This window comes from Crotalus tigris, unplaced genomic scaffold (assembly GCF_016545835.1).
Source record: "Crotalus tigris isolate CLP2741 ecotype Arizona unplaced genomic scaffold, ASM1654583v1 scf7180000018048.2368360, whole genome shotgun sequence".
Classification (NCBI taxonomy): Eukaryota; Metazoa; Chordata; class Lepidosauria; order Squamata; family Viperidae; genus Crotalus; species Crotalus tigris.
This window is the reverse complement of record NW_024096794.1, coordinates 393,780-410,716: the sequence shown is the minus strand read 5'-3', so window position 1 is coordinate 410,716 and position 16,937 is coordinate 393,780. Positions and strand designations below refer to the sequence as shown.

Below are 16,937 nucleotides of genomic sequence, written 5' to 3'. Positions count from 1 at the left end.
TGAAAATTATGGTAACTGAGGAGAATCTAGCATACACTGTTCACTAAAACATATTTTGATATTAAAGTAGGCTTGCCCAATACTCACATTTTGTATTCATAGCTGACCAAATACTAAACGTTACTCTTTAAGTTTAGAGAATTTATTTCAACAAATTATATTAGCTGTCCTTGTCTTCCTGAAAGCTGGCTTGTTTATTAATTTGCTTTATATCCTGCTTCCAGGCAAATTTCTGTTCCACTGTAGTATTTGTCCTTACATAATGGCTAAGAATGTAGGTCCCAAGAAGCTCTCTGACCAGTTCAAGCTCACGGCAGTCTTGCATCAGAGGATCCATTGAACTACTCTGTTCATTGAAATCCATCAGAGTGTGTTCAGATCCACCGAATACAAGAATCTGAGTTTAAAAGGAAAGGACTGTACATTCGGCTCAAAATTGACCATCAGCTAGATTGTGTACATAAGCAAAATTTTCCAAAACTGTTATGTTTAACTCGTGTTTTAAATTTCCTTCTAAATTTACTATCCTGCTTTGGCTTCTTTCTCAGGTCCAGGAGAAACTAAAGCGATTTCTCGTGAACTTCTATAACAAAAGCATGACTTCATGCCTGCATGCTTACAAATGAGCTTTAGACTCCTGAACGGGGCTGAACAAAGACAACTTATTTTAAGTAACTAATCGAATGGGAGCCCTGAATAGCTTTCACAGCTTTTGTTCTTGAGCTCTGCAATGGAACAATGTTTTGTCCCTGCTCCAAGACAACTAGGGGAAACTAGCAGCTATAAAAGTGAGCTCTATCCAAAACTCAGCCAAAATCCAGCAACAAAATTACTAGGGAGGACTAAAATGCAAATTACTATACTCAAGTCCTCATTGGGGACACAGAGATCAATGGGCTTAAAAGATAAAGCACAGAACAGAGAAACTTAAAAACCACCTTTGGTAAAATAAGACATAAAAGGATCATCAATACAGCATAGGGAATTAATGTCAGTGATGGAGGGGAAATAGTCATGACACATCTGCAACAGGGATAGCGCGATCAGTGGCCATCTTATCTTTTGCTGGTGTTTTTAAACTCCAAATACCCCTAACAGCATGAGGCTGGCCAGTAAATGGTAGGAACTATCATCTAAAACTGTAGAAGCAGCCATCAAATGGCACATAAAATAAATGAAATATGCATCGAGTATGTAAACTCGCCAGAGAAAATGTGATCCGTGCTATAGCTACCGCTACAAAAGGCAATAATTTTATGGTTGTACAATGCAACAGTTAGGTAAGTTCTCCAAGACATATACGAATTGTTCAGTTCCTTTCAGCATATAACTAAGGCCAGCAACAGAATGCTTCATTTCTTCATAAAGATTTAATAACTGCCTAACACCATGAGGCCATTTAATACAGAAATGTTTTGGATCGAATAGGACGAGACATGAACACAAGCTAATTCCCAGTGAAAGCAAGCTGCACTGGGTGGTAAATTGCGAATTTTTATGCAATGGATTCAGGCAATCTGAAAGACATGCAAAAGGCCACCATTAAAGGAAATGCTCGGCCATTTGACTCCTTGATTATAAGCTACTTTCCATGATGAATATCCTACCCTGGGCAGGACTTCATTGATAACTGGAAGTTGGCTCTATCACTGTATATTGAGATGGTTAATGATTGACTACATTGAAAACAAGCATTAGTATTAGTCATCTTCTTTTATGAAATACCATCCCTAAAAGGCCCAGTTATTCTACTTCATATCAGCACTGCATAAATATATGGTTTATTTTTCAGGACTTTAGATTCTCTGGCAATGTTAAATAGGCCATGTTTTTAGGAGCTGTTTTAATATCTCCTAATCGTTTTATAGATTGAGTTATTTTTTAATTGTAATGATTATGATTATATTTTAGCATGCTTTATATGCATTTTGCCTGTGAACCATCGCTATATGTAACTAATAATTTTAGAATAGAATAAAACGGCCTGGAATATGGACTGTCCTTCTTCCCAGTCAGCATGACATTGACCATACTGGCTGAAATAATGAGCGGATCAACCAAACACATCTGGAGGGCAACAAGTCATAGAAAGCAATCTGAGCTGTCATTCCCCATGAGCTGCGTCTGTTCAATTTTCCACTGAGATAAGTTAGATTGCTCAGGAACCAATTCATTTCCTCCATGAAATGTTCCCAAAATGGTTTTCTGTTCGGCAGAAAAGAAGAAGGAGACTGAAAATGAACAAGATGGACCACTTACACAGGCACATAAAAAAAAGGGCACTGTCATGGGCGCCGCCTTTGAAAGGCAGAGGGTCAGGAAAAGCGGCAAAGTGTCCCAACATTTTCATCAGCTATAGCTTCAGACAAGTTGTTTGTCAAAATCCTAGTGGATATAGCATGTCTTTAATACTAACGGACAATACCCCTGGGTCATTTAATGTGGCTGCCAGATAGTTGACATCATGTGTTGTTTTGTAATTAATTTCTAGATCAGTGTTTCTCAACCTGACAATTTTAAAGGCATGTGCGACTCAACTCCAAGAATTCCACAGCAGCAATGCTGGCTGGTGGAAGTCTGGGAGTTGAAGTCCACATGCCTTAAAATTGTCAAGGTTGAGAAACACTGTTCTAGATTATATCATTATATACACCTGCTCACAAATGAGATGTGACGATGCTGTATTCAGACATCAGAAAGGCAGTTGGTGAACTAGTTTTAGAGATGTCTATCCAACCATTTCTACAACAATATATGCAATTTATCAAGCAAGCAGTTTTTTAAAAAGTCTTCTATAAGAAACCACATTGCTACTTAATACTAAGTTATAGAGTACGAGGAGGCACAATTTTTTTTTTAAAAAAAGGGGAAGAAGCAGTCAAAAACTACAGTGTTTGATGCAAAGTTATTATTATTGAAGTTTAATAGAACAGAGTCTGTTTGGGTAGATGAGATAGACAGCTTGGTACATTAAGCTAAAAGAAAGTTTATATACCATTTTAAAAGGGCTTTTTTTCTCCCTGCTGAAAACTGGTTGGAAAATGTGCCTTTATTACTTGGCTATCACTATCAGAGGTTCAGTTCCCTATTTCCTAAAAGCTGTATGAGCCACATTTTGGTACAAGGCATGTGGGTGGTCCACTTCTGTTTTTCAAGATCAATTGTATTTATTTCACCTCTTCATTTGATCAGCATGCATGAGCCCATACCTTCCTGAAAGCCTGTCATGCAAGCATCCAAACAGATAGTCTTTTGTTTTGTGGTTGGAAAGTAAAAGGAAAGATAGCTTGGTGTTCCAAAAGACTTTTCCCATAGGAGAAGGGTGGGGCAGATACTGAGTTGGCAGAGAAAAGAAGACTTAAGAAAATAAGTCTGCTGGAAAAAGGAACTTGTAGAATTGGAAGAGGGCCGGCAACCTAAGGAGGTAGTTTGTTGGTTGTTGAGAAGAGTCAATCCAAAGAGGACATGGTGCTGTGAGTTCTTTTCTACTCTCTGCAGGGGCTGAAGTAATGGAAGATGTGAATCTATATCAACCAGAGAGAAAGCTTATGCCAGCCTAAAAGGGTATGTTGGCCAGTACATTTAGCATCTTACTTTTTTTCTAAATAAAAAGTAGAAAGAGTATTTATAAATAGTGCCGTGTATATGTGTGGGTACATATTTGTTAAACCAATACTATAGAAAGCATAAATACAGACTGCACTTAGGCTGCATAATATTTAGTACAGTAAAGGAAAAGGCCCATTTTACAATGTATTTTAAATCTTGAACCATGATGGCTATAAGCCAGGCAGAGAACGGAATGTAGTTACCAAGTTGTAAATAACTCTTGCAAAGAAACGTTATAAATACCAAGGTTAATGTTGCTTTCTGTCTTAATGAAAGGAGGGGAAATCATGAGCTTTGCATTATGTCAAATCCTATGAACCCACAGCAGTTCTCAAGACAATCAAATTGATCCACAGAGACTAAATGAGAGTCTCTTATTTATCTTCTCTAATGGTGGCTTTCTCTCTCTTAAGAGCTATGGCTTTTTGCAAGTTAAAGAGGCTTATAAAAATATGAGAATCTATACCTGATACATCATAGTATATCCAATTCTAAAAAGCAGTCTTCACGATCAGATTATATATGCTTGTATTTTCTTTGTTGTGGGAATCTGTAGATCTTTCCTTTTTGCCACTTTTGTACCTAATATATCGCACATTGATTCCTTTTTTCAAGTACTACCTTCCCACTCAACAATAGAAAATAGAACACACTTGCAGTTAATATTGAACAAACTTCTATTTTACTTTTAGATAAAGAAACTATGCAGGGCCATAACGATTCTGAAAGAATTTAAGAAATCACAGGGGAAGAAGCTGGTCATCTGACTGAATGATGTTGATGCTGCCAAGTTCTTTCCACCTGCAGACCAACACACAACAGACAGTGTGTTACTAACAGAAACAGAATGCTACCAGAGTGTGAATCACTAGGGCAAGATTATTTCTGTTCAGATAAGATGACAGCTGTAACTAAACTAGGTTCAATACCAGTTTGCCAGACTAGAGAAGAACTATCTATGTACAGTGCCTCTATCTTTGGTTTAGCACCTTGACAGCCTCACTTGATATTTCCTGATTTTATTTCTAGGCTAGAATGGGAATCTTGCACTTTCTTCCTTCATCTTTTCCAGTACAAAGCTTCAGTTATAGAAGAAACAGAGAAGTCCCCACCACACCTCAAATCTTCTCGAGTAGCCTCTTTAGTTACTAACTAAAAAGGATATAGTAGAACAGTTTGGGAGGATATCGATATGATTTACAGAGTTCTTCAATGGGCTGTCATCCTTTCCCTCCATAATTTAAGCACCTTGTGTGAAAAGGCAAGATTTCAATGGACGAAGACACAAAACTGATTTCACAAAGGCCTAGCAGAACTTATAACAAGATTTTAAATGTGAAAATGGTAATTGCATCAAAAGATTTGTGTATTTATTGACTACTATCTAGCAAGATGCTAGCAAAAAGTCTTTTTCAGAAGCATTATAAAAAGCATCAATTTAAACTAAGTCATCATAAATCAATCAATGCTTATCCTTTCTTCAGATCCAAAATCCAAAACATTCTGATAATTTATATTAATAAGTTAGTGAATTGTATTAGAAAAATAGCCTGAGGCTGGAGTCTATTAAAATCAAACATAAGCTATATATAAGAGGTGCCTCTTTGTTTATAGATAAATCTCATGCAAGCCAACATCCATAGATAATGTCAGTAAACAAGATTTGAACATTTAATGGAATTTATGGATGCTGGAAATGTTCACCAAGCTTAGGCAATCTCCTGTTACTTAGGAAAGTAGCAAGGATTAGATTAAAGATTTGTGGAAGTACCTGCTGCAGGTAAGGATAGGCTCAAATCTACACTGATGTTCAAGAATTTCAATCCTTTATGTACAAAGCCCAGTGTTTTCTGAGTCAAGCTTCACTCCTAATCATCAACTGAATTCAACTATATACAGTAGTGTTCTCTAACCCCGCAGATGTAAAAGAAACCTACCACAAAAGGTGCAATTCTGCCAACTAGAGAATTGTCACAAGACTGGGGGCTTCTCACATTCTGTTTTTCTTCCTTTGGTTCCACTTCTTTTCTGAGAAACACCTATAGGAAAAATTAGCATGATGATTATGCCCCAATTATGAAATATCACTGGAGAATAATCAAGTAGCTAGACACTGAGCTGCCAAGATGGCAATGGCAAAATGCAGACTTTTCAATTTTACTGTGTTTTAACAAATCCTTGTCCTGATTATGCTTTAAGATGAGCATTGCATCCCCATGACTGTCAATGAGACATGCCTTTTAACAAGGGTTCTCCCATTAACTGTTGCTATGTTGCAAGCCCACAGGTAGTCATGAGAAGATGAAATATACATTGTCCAAGTTTTTCTTTTACTCATTTTCATAAGAAATAATCAATAAAAAGTTTTTTTTCCAATTACCGATTTTTTAAAAATACACATATGTACAGAGCTGAATTAAATAGTAATTTAAAGGTAAGCCCACCATTCAAAAATGCACTATAGTAGTGTTTCTCAACCTTGACAATTTTAAGGCATGTGGACTTCAACTCCCAGAATTCCACAGCCAGCAATGCTGGCTGTGGAATTCTGGGAGTTGAAGTTCACATGCCTTAAAATTGTCAAGGTTGAGAAACACTGCACTATAGCATCCTTCTTGTTGACATTATTAGGTACCATGATTGAGAGGAACTCAATATTTATTATTATTTGTTAAATTAATTTTCCACCTATCTTAACGTGGCAGATTACAACAATAAAAATGGAGAAATGAAACACAACAGTAGTAAAGTAGTGGAACAATAAACAATAAAAAAGAAAGCAATGATACTGCGATATGGGAATAAAAGATGGGCGGGTGGAGAAGTAGGGAGGAAAGAGGGAGGGGGGGTTGTGGTCAGTCTAATAGCCACTTCAGTGTGGTACTCCCCATTTGGGTCCCCAGGCCAACCAGCAGAACCAGGTCTTCAGACTCTTATGGAAGGATAGGAGGGTGGAGGCAGATCTCACCTTGGAGGGTAGGATGTTCCAAAGGGTGGCTGCCACAGCAGAGAAGGCTCTATCTTTTGGATAATCAATGTTCTTTGACTGACAGGACCTGCAGTAGGCCCTCTCTACCAGCATAAGTGGGGCATGCTTGTCTTAGTCTATTCATCAGGTAGCCTTGACGTACGCCATTAAGGCCTTTAAAGGTCATAACCCTTGAACTGCATCTGGAAGCAGATCAGTAGCCAGTGCTGTATTGCAGAGGTGCAATACAGACCGTTCTAGGGGCCCCAAAGACTGCTCTCGCTGCTGCACTTTGAACCAAATGAAGCTTCCAAATGGATTTCAGGGGTAGTCCCATGTATAGTTCATGAGCCGTGGTGGCGCAATGGTTAGAATGCAGTACTGTAGGCTAATTGTGCTAACTGTCGGCTGCCAGAAGTTTGGCAGTTTGAGTCTCACTGGCTCAAGGTTGACTCAGCCTTCCATCCTTCCGAGGTCAGTAAAATGAGGACCCAGATTGTCAAGGGCAATATGCTGACCCTTAAACCAGTTGGAGAGGGCTGTAAAGCACTGGGAAGCAGTATATAAGTCTAAGTGCTAGTGCTATTGGACTTAAGAGATGACTAGGGCTTGAGTAACTGATCACAGGGAATCAAGACCCAGAAAAGGTTGTAACTGGTGCACAAACTGAAGCTGTGCAAAGGTTCTCCTATATGCTATACTGTATCATTATATTATATATAACCCTAATGATACTTGCTAACAAGCAGAAAATAATTCCAATCTAAAATTTTATGACACCCAACACTACTTATGCTAGACATTTTTCAAGGTTGCCTGAATTAACAAATGAATCTGAACATAGTTCTTATTTTTACACAAAGACTTAGCATGTGGATATGGAAAAAGAAGAATCAACAAATCAGACACAATAATCAATGGTCAAAGGTAGCCAGGATAAATTAGAACACTAGTATCTTCAAACATTTTATTCTCTGCAACATCTATCTATCTTGTATTAACAGTGAAGATATAAAGGACCTTCATAATACTCATGTGAACAGCAAATCTATTAAAGTAATGGTGACTTAATGCTAGATGAAGCATTACATTATATACTCTTTATCCTGACAAGACCGAGTGGCTCTGGATGTTGCCTCCCAAGGATCATGTTGACTGTCCAGTGTTGACTCTTGCGGGAAAATATACCCCCTTTGGAGCGGGTTCACAACTTGGGTGTCCTCCTTGATCCACAGCTGAATTTGGAACATCATTTGACGGCTGTGGCTGGGAAGATCTTTGCACAAGTACATCTGTTGCGACCCTACCTGGACCGGGAGGCTCTCCTTACAGTCACTCATGCCCTTTTCACCTCACGTCTGGACTACTGCAATGCGCTCTACATGGGGCTACCCTTGAAAAGTATTCGGAGACTACAGTTGGTCCAGAATGCAGCCGCGCGAGTGATAGTGGGTGCTCCTCGATACACCCACATTACACCTATCCTCCGTGAGCTGCACTGGTTGCCTATTGGTCTCCGGGTCCAATTCAAGGTGTTGGTTATTACCTTTAAAGCCCTATATGGCTCAGGGCCAGGCTATTTGCGAGACCGTCTACTACCTCATAGTTCCCTTCGTCCGGTTAGATCCCACAGGCTGGGTCTCCTTCAGGTCCCGTCGACCAAGCAGTGCCATTTGGCGGGGCCGCGGAGGAGGGCTTTTTCTGTGATGGCGCCCACGTTTTGGAACCAGCTCCCTCCGGAGATTAGGACCGCTCCCACCCTGTTGGTTTTCCGTAAGCTCCTTAAGACCTGGCTTTTCCGGCAGGCCTGGGGTTTATGAAATCTGACCCCTGGATGACTGTTCTTGTACTGTTTGTTTTGTTATGTTTTATGTGTTTTTTATTGTTAGCAGCCCAGAGTCCTCCGGGAGTGGGGCGGCTTATAAATTTTAAAAATAAAATAAATAAATAAATCTGTGGGAAAACAATAACTCCTTATTCCACAAGTATGTATTCTAAACATTGGAAACTTGTTGCCTTCCTGTTATTGCCAAATTCCTATAAGCTCCACTTAGCATATCTAATACTGAAATATCCTGTGGTCATCCACTACTATCTGGAGAGTCACAAGTCTTCTACCCTGTACCTATAATCTTTTTCATACACTTGCTCAACACTTTAAAAAACTTGGATTCCATTAAATTCCAAATGAACTCATATATAAATAGGACATTCATAAAAATAGAAGATAGAATTAGAGCTATATATGTATGTATATATGTTATGTATATAAAATTTATGCTTAACAACTTTCAGGTCCAACTGCAATTTAATAGAAGCTAGGAATTAGAACAAAAAATATTTAAACCTTATGCTTAACAGTTCTTACATGAAGCTACATTTTAATATTCAAATGTTTAGATATATTTTTGTATTGTTTATTACTATTTTTTCTGAAAATGTAACATTTTTAAAATTTTAAAATTTTTATATAAAACTTTTTTATATTAGGGTCTATCTATAACCTGAGGGTCACAGTTTTCAATATTTCTCTGCTGCCATCTAGGGGCATCTGGATTTTTGCAAACTACAGTTGGTAGCTCTACCTAAATAAACATTTGCTTTGTTAATAACTTTTGGGTTTTCAACCTAAGCAAATTTGTCTTATATTTATGTAGTGTAAAATAAATTGCTTTGGTCCTTAAATACTTTTCTCCCTGTGTTGATTAGGTAAACTAAAGTTCCATAGACACTTGGAGAGTGGTGGTGCAAGTAACAACATCATGCATCATGATGCAACTGGTATAAATTAAATAATTGCACTGTTTACACAATGGCATACTAATGTACATGTTTATATGACTTTGACATCATTGCAATTTCTAAAGACACTCATGAGATTGTCTTGAAAGTCTTGGTCCTAAAGTCTGATGATTTCTAATGAACTTCATGAGTTTGGTGCTCAATTTAACTTTACAAATGGTAGCCAACCTCTTTGATGATTACAAGTTATTTAAATATATGAACCACTGTTCCAATTTTCCTCTGAAAGAGTTTGATGCTGGAGTACATCTCTGGGATCTCAGAAAATGGAAAACAGAAAACCCTCTCACAAGACCGTATAACTCTTAAATACATAAATACTAACTATTCCATCATCTGAAAAATAATTTGGAAGAAATGCCTCAGACTAATTGGAAGCATGAGCACATATCTCTTCCATGGAAGCCTGAAAAAGTATGTTGCTGTTTCAGGAATCACGTCAAAGTTACAATGGTTAATTATAGGATTCATCGGCTGCACTAGAGCTTCTTTTTTCAGAATTGCTCAAGACGTCTGAAAACAACAGCTTGGGTGAGGTCCACAGCATTTTCCTAAATCACTTTTGAAAGGTGCATCTCTTCCATTTCAATTCTTATTGAAATAGGAATAATCTATCCTGGGACTGAAGTTCAAGAAGGCGTGTGCAGTAAAGGGAAAGCCTGTATTGTCTGCATAAGATACAAAAGATCTAGAACACTTTAACAGTGTTTCTCAACCTTGACAATTTTAAGGCATGTGGACTTCAACTCCCAGAATTCCACAGCCAGCATTGCTGGCTGTGGAATTCTGGGAGTTGAAGTCCACATGCCTTAAAATTGTCAAGGTTGAGAAACACTGCGTTTAGCATGTAAATGATGGACAAGACAATCCTTTATTTCTATTGTTTACGGATTGGTTATTTTTTTTTGCAAACATCTAATAGCTATTAATTCTATATGTATGATTTGGGGTAATCAGAAATGTTCAATCAAAGCGGTCAATATCTGTCTATTTCCCCCAGCTGGGACTGCTTGGCCTCTCCCCGACCAGAGCTGGGGGAGATAAGCTTGCAGGTGACATAAGCACTTTATTTACATGTGAAGCTCCCTCAATCCATCAGCTGCAGGCCAACAAGGCTGTCAGCATAAAGATGATTTCATCCTTCCTGCAGTTCTGCTCCACTTGGATTGCAGAGGTAGGGCTCCCTCCCCCCACCATCTGATCCCATCCAACAAGCAGCAGCAGCAGCCGGGAGCACATGTGAAAACAAGAACCGAGTCAATCTTTCTTTAAATTTGGAATGTGGAGGCTGCAACTGAGGAATGAACTGGCAAGAAGAATCTTCCCCAGCTGGTAACAGTACAACTGGGAGTAAATCAATCTTCCCGTAGGAAGCACTAATCCTGTATTTTATAAGGCTCAATGCCGGAGAAACACATAAGGGCTTTCAGAAGGATTCTTGGCCAAGAGTTCAAGTTCAGTTTGGGCAATACTGTCCTTGGGGTTGACGAGATAACACCGTTAGTAATGCCTGCAGGGAAACTTTTTTTTTTTAAAAAAAATAAATCTCGTCTTCGTTATTAAAACCAAAACAGAATGACATGGCCTCAACTCATCCCATTGGAACATGTTTCATAATTTCACAGAACTGACCTCACATGCTACCACATAGCTGGCTTCAATGTTATTTTTTCTCCATGAATACTTACAGTTCATTTAGGAAAGTGGCTATAAAGCAACTGAAGTGTTAAACTCATGTGATCCTAGGCATCTTTCTGACAAGACATGTTGCCGAACAGTACACCTTTTCTCAGATTTCCAAATGTCTCTCTCATAATCCTTTCTCTGAATAAAAATCAACACAATCTTGTAGAAACAAAAAAAGGCTACTCTAGCACAGACCACTGTTTATATTCAAATCCTAATACCATTACAACACAACAAGCTATTTCTAAGCCTTTCCTGACATTACTTGGCATGATACCTTCTTATAATACATACAGAGAATTGACATAACCTTGTGTTTAAAAAAATGCTGGAAGATGGAAATTTAAATGCTTACTAATAGTCTGAGTAACTTTTTCTAGACTTGTTCCACCATGTTCAGAGGTAATATAGTCTCATTACACCATCCACAAATTATCTCCACAACAAAACATACACAAAAAGAGAATAAGCAAACATATGAGATAAGACATGGAATAAATAAATGGAACTAGAAAAAATAATAAAATGGAACCAGAAATCTCAAGGTCCTACTATTAGTTTTCAGAGGAGTTCTATGGAAAGATAATTATGTTAAAAGTAGGGTACCATGTCTAGCTCAGATAAAAGCTATCAAAGGGCAAAATCTTTAAATAAATAGTGACTAGAAATCAGGTAGAACTTAAGCGCACATATGTCTTACCCCTGTAGGAAAAAAGCATTATTCTTTGTTCATGTTTGATTATATCAGGCAATGGGAAGTAATAAATTTTACCCCCATGTGATCAAGTTCTCCAGAAAATTGTCTTCCTCAGCAGATACACTGGGAGAATCCTGAACTTCAGATCTCCATCACCCTTAATTTTGCTACTCAGGATGCCTTTTCACACAACGGCTTGCACAAGATCCTAAAGCCAGGTGTAATCGGCATTGTAGAGAGATTTGAAGTGCAGAGCGCAGAACACAGCAAAAACAGGAGGTGAGAAATGAAAGACTTACCTTGAATTGTGCTTTTCCTGCCTTGCAGTTGTTGTTGTTGTAGTTTTTCTCTGCACTGGTGTGGGAATGGTCTCTGAATATCCCTTCTTCCCCTAAGCCATCTTTTCCATGCCAATTGGACAAAGTAATCTTCTTAATGGAACGGGACAGCGAATTGCTATTGATACAATCATCATTGGCAATCACCTCTTCAATAGGACTAGCGCTTTTAAATCTTCCTTCAGCAGGCTCCAGAGACGTCTGAGCCAGATACAGGGAAACACACTCATTGAGGTTTTGGTGCAAGTCATGGTTATTCAGAGCAGCAAGAGGAATGTCAGTACAGCTGTCTCTTGGAAATTCCAGGGCACACTTGGGTAGAGATAATTTGGTACTAATAGTGAACGGTTGGACCTTCCTTGCTGTGCTACCGGACATTGTCTCCCTAGCGCAAGCCTTACAGGGGCCCTAGAAAAATGCTAGGACACAAATCTTGATAAACCCCCACTGCTTTTCTTAGGAGAGAAAGGGCCTCTTGTAGGAGGTCATAGAAAGAAAGGTAAAATCAGAAGTGACAAGATTTGCCTTGGCTTCTTCCATCCCATGCAAAAAAAAAAACCCTTCAGAGGTGGAAAATATGTCCCATTGGATCCGTTCTGCTCTTTTCCTCGGGCATCCACATTTGTGAGCGCCCTCACAAGTGAAGCTTCTCCTGAAATGTTCAAAGAGGACTTCCAAGCCTTCTTTGGTTTTCTAGCAGGAGTTACACAGCTGCCACCAAGCCAGGTCTCTCTGGACAGTGGTAGTAGCTCTGCGAGGAAGTCACTCATCGATCCGTTTTGCCGGAAAACAAAGGCGGAGAGAGCAGAATTGAGGGAGGGAACTTGGTCTTGGCTTACTGAGCAAAGAGAAGAAGAGAAGAAAAAAAAAATATTTAGAGAGCCTGGAAGTTGGGAGGAATGGTTTGGGGGTGGATCTTAAGAAATGAGATCAAAAATTTAATCTTCCCCTTGAGAGGAATACGGTTGGTAAATACTTCTTGAGCTTCCCTTCTCTCTTGGCTGGAAGAGCGCCCTCTTTCCCACGAGAAGCTAAACGTCGCTTCTGATGGGGAAAACGGGCGCTTGGAGGAGACGTCTGTTCTCCCTCCGAACGAGGCTCCCGGACAGGTGGGGTGCCGGGATTACCACTTCAGAGTCCCGACATTTGGGGAGAGGGTGCCCCTCCTTCCCTCCCTCCCTTCCTCCGGGGAGTTCTTTTCAGTCGTCCACCTTCGTGCGCAGGTTGAGGAGGCAGAGCAGGCAGGTGAGGATGGCCTCGCGGGACTGCTGAGAAGTCAGGCGGGCCCTCAGGCGCCGGAGCAGCGGCAGGAGGCGCTTGCGAGCCAGCAGCAACAGGCGAGTCAGAAGGGTGCGCAGAAGCAGGAGGGCGAGCAGCGGGGCGGGCATGCTGCGCTCAGGGCGCGGGCCTGGGATCTGCGGGTGGGGAGGAGGGTGGAGGGGTGGGGAGGAAGGCACAGATAGATGCACCGAGGTCAGAAAGGAGCTGAGGGAAAGGGGCGCCTCCTGAATCAGCGCCCACGTTCCTGGGGAGGGCGCGGAAGGAAAGGAGGAGCGCTCCCCTCGTGAAAAGGCCTCCCTTCCCTCCCTAGCCCAAGTCTTAACTCTCTCTTCCACTCGCTATATTTAGCCCGGTTCTTCAGACAGGGAGTTCTTTAGCATGAGGTAATGTGGCTTGGACTCGGGGGAGAAGACGGCTTCCAAAAAACCTACGGGCTACTTCCACCCTCTCCCGGGGAGACGGGGAAATTGGCTTTGTCCGCTCGGGGACTTGCTACCACCTACTGGAGTTGGGAGTTGTTGGAAGAAGAAAACGGGTCACCGTGACGAAATCGGGCCAAGGCGAGAAAGGGGGTGAACAGGCGCATCTGACACCGCGGGCGAGCGAATGCTTGGCGGCGACAGCAGCTGGCATTAACAGCTGCGCGCAATTCAACAGGTGAAGCGCTCTTCTCCACATTTGTCCCTTGCCGAAAAAGCGCCCCCCCCCTGCAGCATTCTCAGCTGTCCGTGGGCCGGGATCCAAAACGCCGGAGCCGCCCCCCACCCCCCAGAGCGGGCGCAAATTTGCATGCCAGGCGGTGGTTTCATTAGAAAGCGCCAGAGGGAGGCACCTGCAGCCCAGACGAGGAGAAGCGAGGCAGCAACCTTTTGCAACTCGCGGGCTGCAAAACTTGTAGGGGGGGGGGGCCGTTTCAAAACGGGGAGGAGAAAAAAGACTGGCGGGAATTAAGGCTGCACCAGTAGCCTCGCTTGCAGCTCGCTGCCGCAGGACGCAGTGGCGAGAGCAAGGCTACAAAAGCAAGACTTGTGAGCGAGCGGAGAAGAGGCGATTTCGCTTACATGCTGGCTCCTGCCGCTAAGCGCGCGGGCCGTTTTATTTCTGGGAAGGGAATTTGCGGGTGGGAGGAGGGCCGGGTGGAACCTTCTGCCTAGTGCCCGGGGTTGTCACAGCAACAGAGCGCGTCGGAGGCGATGATGCAATTGAATTCCACAAGGATAGGCTCAAAGCGCGGGGACTCGGAGAGGAAAGTTCTCTGGGCGCTATGGCAACGGACAATACTGACTTTTAATCTCGGGAAGGCACCGGCGAAGCCCCAGCGCTCTACGGCCAAGGGTTGGAAATCCGAGCTGGGTCTCTATGGGTTAAAGCTGCATTAAATCCTCGCAATTCACGAAATAAATCCTCCGATCTCCGTTTGTCTCTCTCTCGTTTGGCCCTGTTGTGTTACGGAGCACCAGAAATCTCGGTTCTTGAATTAGCTTCCCGGACTGTTCCATGATTAGAATATACTTATGGCCGAGTCTCTCGACCAGAAACTCTTAGAGCAGGGGTCTGCAACCTTGAGAACTTTAAGACTTGTGGACTTCAGCTCCCAGAATTCCTCAGCCAGCTGGCTGAGGAATTCTGGGAGCTGAAGTCCACAAGTCTTAAAGTTCTCAAGGGTGCAGACCCCTGCCTTAGAGGGACTTCACACGTTTGAAGCGCTTTGAAGGACCGTGTAGGTGTCGCGGGAGACGAATATAAGAGATGCGCCCCTGGGCTGTTCTACCACACTCTGCTCTTAGCGTTAAATTGTATTTGTGATTGCCCGCAAGTGTCAAACATGTATGCCCATTGTCTTCCTAACATTAAGCCAATGAAGGACATATAGGAACCTAATCAAGTTTGTACTTAGGCATTGTTTCAAAGGCTGAACACAGAATCCGAGGCTAACAAGATCCAACTCCCCCTCCCCCATGCACTGCTGTGTGCACATTCCACTTAATGCCCAAATTGATAGTTTAATGAAAGAGGTAGGGATAGCAATTACATACCTGGGTAGTAAACAGCATTTGGCTGCACCATATGTACTCCTAGCAAAAAAAACAAAAACAAAAACAAAACATCAGCCTATGAGTTATTCACAGATTACACTGTTAAGTTCATTCAGGCATGCAGGATCTGCATTTTGCATCTGACATCCTGTTTTATCACCAAATACCCTACAGTACGTATGTACATAAAACAAACTTTTAGACTGTGGTAGCGGTGAGAATTATTTAAACATTCACAGATACAAAATGTTACGTCAAACTGAGGCTGTCTCCCACACTATGGCCAATGAGCTTGATATACAGAAGAAGAACCATTTAATAACATTCCTGCTTCCCCTTGCATATTCCATACAGTATATGATATCATCTGTAGTCAAGCTGCCTGCCTACTCCAGTGCTTAAGTTGCCTGCAGATAGGAAGATCCTGCTGCATTAACACAGAAGAATTAAAGAAACCAGTCTCCCAAGGTGTTTATTTTATTATTTTGTGCTAAGGGTGGGTTTCATTACAGCTGCCACTTGATCTGCAGCAATTTTACTCCAGTTGCCCATAGAAGATGAGATTAGATGGGCATTAATTACTGGGTCCTTGAGGTGCTTTTCCCTCATTTTTCACCCCCTTCTTTGAAGAACAGCATTTGAATTTGGAATAGCCAGTTAAGCACATGATGTTGAGAAGAAAAGGAAGCATACAATGTCTTTGTATTCACAGCACTACTAGAATGGATCTAGTTTATGCACATATTTTCTCACAGCACGCTTCTGTTCAGAGGCAAACATCAGGCATGCCCTTCGGCATCAGGATCATAGATGTAATTATGTTGTACAAAAGTGCTCTCTTTTGGGGTCAAGGCCTGCAATTTAGGTTCTGTATTTGTTTGCCTAATGAGTGACCTCGAGGGATTTGTTCACATGAAACAATAAGTCTTTTCCTCTCTCTTACTTGGTTAATTAACTGTAATAATTGGGGGAGGAGGGGAATCTGTGGGACAGGATATCACATGCTGGTTGCCAGCACACTGTTTCACTTAGAGTGGAAGGGTTACCATTTTTATTTGCAATCATAAGAAATCTAGAATGCAAGATGAACATTTTCATAAAAACATCTGCCAGTACAGATGATAGAGAATGAACTAGCCAATTTTAGTGATGCTAAAGCCTGTTTTGTTATTATTAATGGAATTCTTTACAGTTGTAATTGGTGGAGTCCTTGGTGCTCCCTGAGCTTGGATATTTGTTTGTAGACATTAATTACTTGTCTAGGTAAGGAAATGCACCGATTGGATGCAGTGATGATGTTACCTAGTTGGGTAATGAAACGTCCACAGGCAATAACTATGCTCAGATAGCACCAAGGACCTCACAATTCAACCTTTGTTACTGGAATTATAACTTGGTGTGAGGGTATGTGTGTGTATATGTGCATTTGTATATATATATATACACACACACACACAATTTCTGCTAACTTGTTGGGATTATTCATTGCTAGCAGAAGCAAAAGTTTCACAAACTTTTTC

The 16,937-nt window shown here is 41.2% G+C and overlaps 1 protein-coding gene across 1 annotated transcript; it reads right to left on the bottom strand.

The window, feature by feature from the left end:
* Positions 1-160: 160 nt before the first annotated feature.
* Positions 161-16,571, bottom strand: LOC120309610. Its single transcript, XM_039347012.1, has 4 exons — positions 15,418-16,571; positions 12,062-12,938; positions 5,547-5,648; positions 161-397 (listed from the first exon to the last, which is right to left on the bottom strand). Exons 2-4 carry the CDS (start codon positions 12,476-12,478, stop codon positions 161-163), a joined length of 756 nt encoding a protein of 251 aa, XP_039202946.1. The 5' UTR covers positions 12,479-12,938; positions 15,418-16,571.
* Between the last annotated feature and the right edge of the window lie 366 nt (positions 16,572-16,937).